Below are 7,919 nucleotides of genomic sequence, written 5' to 3'. Positions count from 1 at the left end.
TGAGAGAATGTTATCTATTAGTCGTACCGTTGTTCTGCATTTTAATATTTTCGCTAGTTTTAGGATAAGACCTCTCTTCTAGACTATATCATACGCAGAAGAAAGGTCTAGGAAAACCGCGCCGGACTTTTGTTGTTTTTGGAACCCGTTTTATATATGGGTGGCTAAAGCTAATGCTTGATCGAGGCAATTTATGTTTTTCCTTAAACCAGTTTGTTCAATGGGCAAGCATGCTTCAATCATCGGTTGTAATCGTACTAAGATCATTCTTTCGAAGAGTTTGTATGTTGATGATAGCAGAGATATTGGTCTATAATTTTTGGGATCGGTGGGTTCTTTATTAGCTTTAAGATGGCTATAAATTTGGTTTCGCGTCAGGACTGGGATTTTATTCGATTTTACTATGTTTGTAGCAAGTATTGCAATTCATTTAATGCTTCTGGGTCCAGGGTTTTTTAGAAACTCTGGAAGTACTCCATTCGTTCCAGCTGCTTTACCATTTTTGACTAGGGCGATTAGGACTTCCTCTCCAATAAAGTCTGTCACGAGTGCTGTCTTTTCTTCGCATAGGTTTAGTAGTTCTGAAAGTTCTTTTCTCGCTTCTATTTTTTCGATCTTTTGGGGTTTAATGTTAAACAGTAGGTTAGCTATATCGCTGGCTGCAACACTCTCAACTTTCCTTGATGGCTGCGCGGCTCCTAGTTTTCTTAATAGGGCCCAGCTTTTCCTGCTCGGGTGGGTGTAATCTATCTCCTCCACTACGGAAATCCACCTATTCCTTCTTTCCTCTTTTAATAGGGCCATTAAACGATTCGCAAATACCTCACTTCCCGATTGCTCGTATTCATGTAATAATAACTCGCGTTCCTTATTCCAGCACGGTAAATAATTCTGCCTATGTCCTCTTGGTATGGCTGTGGTAGCAGCTTTCTTGATTAATTTTACGAATCTGAGGTAATTTTCTGGGATAGGCGGGATTCGGTTGATATTCTCTTCCGTGTATTTATTTAGTGTATTCTGGCCATCACGCCTTCCGAAGATTCCATCTAGGTATTGTAGGCTTATTTATTTGTGGGAGGCTAATCTCTGTGTCTATAACAATTGGTTTATGTTGGCTCTTTGGGAACTTTTGAAGGATGGTACGGAAAATTCTTATAGATTGGTCGTTCTTATCTATTGATATAAAACATAGGTCCGGGGAGGTAATCGTGCCCCACCTACCTGACTCGAATGTGCCGCCTTGCTTCGCATTATATACTAAGTGCAAACGATTAACAGCTGCCCAGTTAGTAAGTATTCCCCCATCTTCATTCTCGTTTGGGTAGCCTCATTCGATGCTGTGTAAATTAAAGTCACCTATATAGATCATTGGACATTGTTGAACTAGAAGCACTGAATCAGACCACCTTTCCGAGGGAGGTTTATATACGTTGTAAATTATAAGATTTCCAATGCGTATGCCAATTGAATGTGCATTTCCAGCTATGGAACCACGTTTGTCTCTTCTATGTTTTGGTTAACTTATGTTGCCAGCCCGTGTTTGCGATGTCCTATATAGTTGATCATATTGAAACCAGGGATTTTCAGACGATTGTTCTCGCCTTCCGGCACATGGGTCTCTCGTAGTGCAAGCACGTCTGTGTCTTTGAGCGTTTTACTTAGGATTTCGGATTTGGCTCTTGTTAAGCCTTTGATGTTCAGGTGGACAACTCTTATACTTTTTTGAGATTCCTTTTTACTTGGGTAGGATGGATCTACACTGTTTATGTTGTGTGTTTTTTTATAGGTTTTGTTTTTATTTTTATTTTGTTTTTTGTGGGGTTTTTTGTTATACTTTGTTTAGCACGAGCGCGCGTAAGTCAAAAGAGCCCCGAAAAGGGCTGTTTTTGCCAAAAAGGCCAGAAGGTCCAATGACGTCTGGCTGTCGGTGTGATGCTATTTGGTTTCGTACATTTATTGTTAAAGAAAAATTCGCAGTTCAGATTCTTTGAAAAATTTGAAAACATACTACTCACCGGGGAGACCACGTGAAGGTATAGCATCTCCTCCCCGATGAATATACATGATATAAATTTTAATTTACTTTAGGTGACACAAATAATTTTAATTAAACCACAAAACCTCAATAATTAATTAAACTTAATTGACGTTTAATTAAATCGCACTGACCGAAGATAGTTATAAACACTTGTAATTCTTTTTTTTTTTATTTTTTTAACTTACAAGGGAAATATTTAAAGAACAAAAAATAATAGTTTTCAAATAATAGTCAAACACTGAAACTAATTACTTACCGGTGGTATAGATGTTATTATTGCTTAACGATCCGTTTGTAGACTGGCCAGGTTCTAATAGTCTAATACTTCATTAGTGAATAGCTTTAATCATAATATAGGAATTATATTAATATTATATTTAATAATATTCATCTTTATGACGCCTCATAATATTATTTTATAACAAATTATATATACTTATAACGTAATATTTTTATCTGATCTAGGTAATAATTCGAGCGTATGTAATTTGCGCCAAAAACAATCCCCCTCAAAAAAAAAAAAATATATATATGTAATTTGTGCCATATCTAAAAATTAATTTTGGTAATTTGCGCCACACAAAACTAAATAAAAGGGCATTAAGTAATCTGCGCCATCGTGTACCTACAAAAAATGTAATTTGCGCCATTTATCACCTTATTAAAATTGTAATTTGCGTTACTTTAAGATTACTAAATCATTTTTTCCAAACAGATTAACATATTGTATTCTTAACCATTCCATTGGCCAATCAAGTTCAATTTAATAGAAAATCGCTTATAGCCTTTTACATTTCTTCCATTATTTTTGGTAATGGCACCATTTTCTACGGGCGTTTTACATATTTCGTTGTACTAATGATATATCATCGGTAGTAATGGTTTGTAAAAATGTCCAGAAATTTCTGTTCGTAATATCTTACTTGGTTTAGTATACAGATTTTCCATAGCTTTTCTCTTACATACATTTTAATATATTTTTCTGTGTATACTTGGTTAATCATGCCCGTTGTGTTCATTTAAAATTTTAACTATTTGTACAATATTTTCTGAAGATGTGTACACTTTTGAAGTGCAAGTTCTGACAATACAACGCCATCGTATTGAACAATATTTAGATTCATAAACTTTTCGATACGTAACATTTTTAAATAATAATAAATCTTTTTTTTAGTACTTTTAATAATTTCACCGATATTTATATCCATTACTTATACTTTTATATAATTTTGAAATGTGAAAAATGAAATATGAACGCACACGCGATTAATATCGGACTAATGGTAAATATCAATATACTGCTGTTCAATATTATTCAATATTATGAAAATTGATAATTTTTATTATATTATATCATATTATATTAGACGTACCAATTCGATATCGCCTCTACTCATTATTATTAGTAGAACACAATAATATATCCGGCATGCATTGGTATTATTGTATTTCGATGTGTTATCCAGTGGCGTGCGGTCAGGACAAGCTAGGTAAGCGGCGCATGCTCAGCCAAAAAGAAAAAAAGAAAAAGATTAATATTTCTGATGTTAAATGACAATTTGTTTACATTAAAATTACAAATATTTATCAATTCTTATTTTTGTGTTCAATTTAAAAAAAATTTATCAGATTTTGAATTAAATTTTTTTTTTCGTATAGGCAATTTCTCTACAGAAGCGCTAGTATTTTAGATTGCCTTTCCTATATCGTTATTTATAGGAATGACTAGTTGTGGTAGAAGGGGATATACGCGTTTTTACGTGATGGTTGAAAGCGCTATGCCGAGCGCTTATCGATATTTTTAAAAACGGAATTCTAATATTCTTACGATACATATCGGATTATTTTTGTTATCAATATACTTATTATAAGTTTTGACTATACTATATTATACTATACTATACTAATAATAAATATATTATTTTGTCGTCAACCGTCAACGTGTCCACAAGTCTTCATAGTTAATTTGGTGTTGAACAAAAATTTTTAATGTGAGTATATTAAATTCCTATTGCATAATTTTATAGAATTGGTATAGATAATTATTATTTAAATAAATAAAATTATTATAATTAAGAGGAATCAAATTATATTCGCCTTGTTTATATTTGTTTTTATAGACAATGAATACTGATTCAAACAATTGCTTAATCGAGCATCTTTTGGAAAATGAATTTCATTTAAAAAATTTTGATGAAAAATTAACAATTGTAAAAAATGGTCGACCATGTCCAGAAATTATAAAAATTGACATCTAATCACAAAGAAAAAAACAAAGTTTACATTCGTCATTTTAATATTTCTAATTATTTAAATACTCCATGGTTGACTGGTAGTGCAAAATTAAATAAACTTTTCTGTTGGCCTTGTGTTTTATTTACCAGGGAAAAAAAATGTTTGGTCTCATAGTAATTTTGTTAATTTAAATAATTTAACAAATGGTATTCAAAAACATGAACGATCTCAAACACATATTTCTTCTGTTTTAAAATTAAAAATGTTTGGAAAATCTAGAATTGATTTGCAGCTTGATGAACAAAGACGTTCAGATGTAATACGCCATAATGAATTGGTAAAAAAAAATAGAGACGTTTTAAAACGTTTTATTGATTGTGTTTGTTTTTTGGCGATCTACGAATTACCATTTCGTGGTCACAATGAAAGAGTTAATTCTTTCAATCAAGGAAATTTCCTCGGTTGTTTAAATTTATTATCATCTTATGATTCTATTTTAAACTTGCATTTAGAAACATCAAAAATATTCCGTGGTACATCCAATAGAATTCAAAATGATCTTATTTGCTCAGTTAGCAACATCATATCAACGTCCATTGAATCAGAAATAAAAAAATACTAATTTTGTTGCAATATTATTAGATGAAACTTCAGACATAACAAATCTGTCTCAATTATCAACAACTTTAAGGTATGTTCATCAAGAAACCGGGGAAGCACATGAACGTTTTATCTCATTTGTCGATGTTAATGCTGATAGATCAGCAGATGGTTTATTGAAACACGTAATTGATATAGTTAATAGGTATGAATTAAAACATAAATTAGTAGCTCAAACTTACGACGGAGCGGCCGTTATGAGTGGTCATGTTGGAGGACTACAAGTTAAAGTAAAGGAGCTCTACCCAAAAGCATTATTTGTCCATTGTCTTAGCCATTCATTAAATCTTGTACTTTCACAATCAGCATCAAATATAAAAGACTGTAAGATTTTTTTTCAAACACTAACTGGTATGGGATCATTTTTTACTAAATCTTCTAAACGTACACATGCTTTATCTAATTTTACAAGAAAAAAAATGCCAAAAAATGTGCCGACTAGATGGAATTTTTCTTTTCGCTTAGTAAATACAGTTCACGAATATAATTCATATTTCATAGAGTTTTATCAACACGTATTAGATAATTCTAATGATTGGGATAATGAAGCGATAGTATTATCTCAAGGGTTCATCAATTCTTTAGATAGTCGACAAACATACTTTTTGCTAATAGTATTTAGTAAAATATTTAGTTTGACTGATATTTTATATGAAGTATTACAAACTAAACGTTTAGATATTTTATACTGTGTGAAAAAAATTGAAGAAACTAAATGTCAACTGCAAAATTATAGGTTAAATCTATTTGAAAAATTATGGGAAACAGTTTTATCAGATAAAGGCGATTTTGAACTACAGCGTAAAATTCGTGACCCAAAAACATTTTACAAAGTACTTTTTAATGAAATATTTGATAACATATTGACAAATTTGCAAGCGCGATTTGGTTCTTTAAATAAATTTGAATTTTTATCATTAATTGACCCAAGTAAATATTCAAACTACACAAACGAATTTCCAAATTCTGCTCTAGAAAACTTGCAAGAATCAAATTTTGGAGAAATATTTGATTTTATTAGATTACGAAATGAATTAATTGTATTATACAAATCTGAAGAATTTTTAAATACTAATCCATATGATTTAGTCAAAAAAATTAAGATGAATGATTTAATATCGGCGTTCCAAGAAGTATTTAAACTCAGTCAACTAATTTTAACTATTCCCAGTACAACAGCTTCAGTTAAACGTTCTTTTTCGGCATTAAAACGTATCAAATCGTATCAAAGATCTACACAAGGGCAAGAAAGACAAGTTCATTATCATTAATTTCAATCGAAAAGGAACTCCTGCACAAAGAAAAAAATCATCCAGAATTTTATGATAAAGTTATTAACGAATTTATAAAACAAGAAAGACGAATAGATTTTGTTTATAAATAAATTTTAGATTGTAATTTTTATTTTTTATTAATAAAATACCTTTTTTTGTTTTAACTTGAAATTTTATTTTAGCGCTTACCCAACATAAAATATCACCGCATGCCACTGGTATTATCAGTAAATTTATCTGCTGGTAAATATTCCAACCAAAAATGTGGCGCAGATTACATATTCCATTTTGTTTTCTGTTGTAGCGCAAAGTCCAAAATTAATTTTTAGATGTGGTGCAAAATACATATTTAATTTTTATATTTTGGCGCAAATTACATACGCGCTTAAATGTACCTATTGGTGGCGCGAAATACCATCTCCCAATAATTCATAATATATCTAGGTAAAAATTAATTTGAAATATATAGTAATACAAAAATGTAAAAAATAATAAGATTGCAGTCAAGATATAATTTATAGTATATTTTTATGTAAGTTAAAAAAATGTAAACTGTATACACAAAGAAATTTATTATTATTCATTTAAATATTCGATTAATTAATATTTTCTTATTGTTTTAAATATTTTATTTAAAACCCGTGGATCGAATATTTAAAGAAAAATACATAATATCGCTCAGGAATCATGATCCACAATTTTTAAATACGATCACTCTAATGTACGTTATAATTCAACAATTTTTATGTTGATTATTTTTCTCTTTCGTACACAAAAAGATAAACAGGTTAAGCTGTACAATCAATTGTGTTCTACTGTTATAGATAAGCGAGTTAGATACCAAAAAAAATAAACTTCAAATTTTGGGAGATATGCGTAATGAAAAGTTAAAGCAGGACGAAAAAGAAGAAGAAGAAAGACAGATGAACATAATAAGTTTAAAATTAGAAGAAAGGCGACAGTTATTGGATTTGTCGAAAAAAGAAGTGGAAAATATCAAGTTCAAGATACCATACTACAAAAATCTTTTCGAAGAAGCTTTTTGCATAAATAATAGGATAGCTGATTACACGAAAAGTAATTTGCGTTGCTGTAAGAAAACAAATTAATTATTTTTTCCTTTTTTTTTTTTTTTTTATGAAAATAGTGGTGTCAGATCTTTTCCGGAATATAATGATTGATAACCACGGGAAAACTATGGAAAGATTAATACAAGAAGAAGAGGAATTGTCGTCCAACTACGTGAGGTTTTTCACTTATAAATTAAAAAGAATAATAACATAATTATAAGAATAAATAGCGCGAAACAGAAGATGATATCGAGAAAGCGTATAAGATATGAACTGGATGAAGGATGGTTGGGTATGAATAATTGGGAAAATGGAGGGCGATGTGGAAAGGCAGGGATTTGGAAGTACTAAAAAAGAAATACAATGTAATATAGCCTATAGGTGTTTGTCAAAACTTCGGTTTACATAAAAAATATGAGCACCAATAAAGAGTTTAGAATTTAAATTGGCAACGTTCGATTTGATTCACTGTGACACTGGATCGGTGCACGTAATGTTTTCGTTAGTCGGTGCTCGTAATGATAAAATATACGAGCACTATGTATTGCAATACTATTCGATAGAATTATAGTTATATATTATAGTTATACAATTATAGTTATATATTATGCTCAGGCATTAAAGGTCGAGGAAATTTTCAGA

At 30.5% G+C, this 7,919-nt stretch overlaps 1 protein-coding gene across 1 annotated transcript; it reads left to right on the top strand.

The window, feature by feature from the left end:
* The first annotated feature begins 4,535 nt into the window (after positions 1 to 4,535).
* Positions 4,536 to 7,628, top strand: LOC112683150 (zinc finger MYM-type protein 1-like). Its single transcript, XM_025554053.1, has 7 exons — positions 4,536 to 4,610; positions 4,786 to 4,864; positions 4,916 to 5,863; positions 5,993 to 6,189; positions 7,032 to 7,284; positions 7,355 to 7,449; positions 7,518 to 7,628. Exons 1-7 carry the CDS (start codon positions 4,536 to 4,538, stop codon positions 7,626 to 7,628), a joined length of 1,758 nt encoding a protein of 585 aa, XP_025409838.1.
* The last annotated feature ends 291 nt before the right edge of the window (positions 7,629 to 7,919 follow it).

Source organism: Sipha flava, unplaced genomic scaffold (genome assembly GCF_003268045.1).
Source record: "Sipha flava isolate LNK unplaced genomic scaffold, YSA_version1 220_pilon_pilon, whole genome shotgun sequence".
Lineage (NCBI taxonomy): Eukaryota > Metazoa > Arthropoda > Insecta > Hemiptera > Aphididae > Sipha > Sipha flava.
The sequence above is the reverse complement of the archived record's forward strand: the minus strand, read 5'-3'. Positions and strand labels throughout refer to the sequence as shown.

Excerpts from the sequence above, each read along its gene's own strand:
- LOC112683150 (XM_025554053.1), top strand. The coding sequence starts at position 4,536 with ATGTTTGGAAAATCTAGAATTGATTTGCAGCTTGATGAACAAAGACGT. Across the intron at positions 4,611-4,785 it reads TAATACGCCATAATGAATTG|AAACATCAAAAATATTCCGT; the intron begins GTAAAAAAAAAT and ends ACTTGCATTTAG. Across the intron at positions 7,285-7,354 it reads GATAGCTGATTACACGAAAA|TGGTGTCAGATCTTTTCCGG; the intron begins GTAATTTGCGTT and ends TTATGAAAATAG.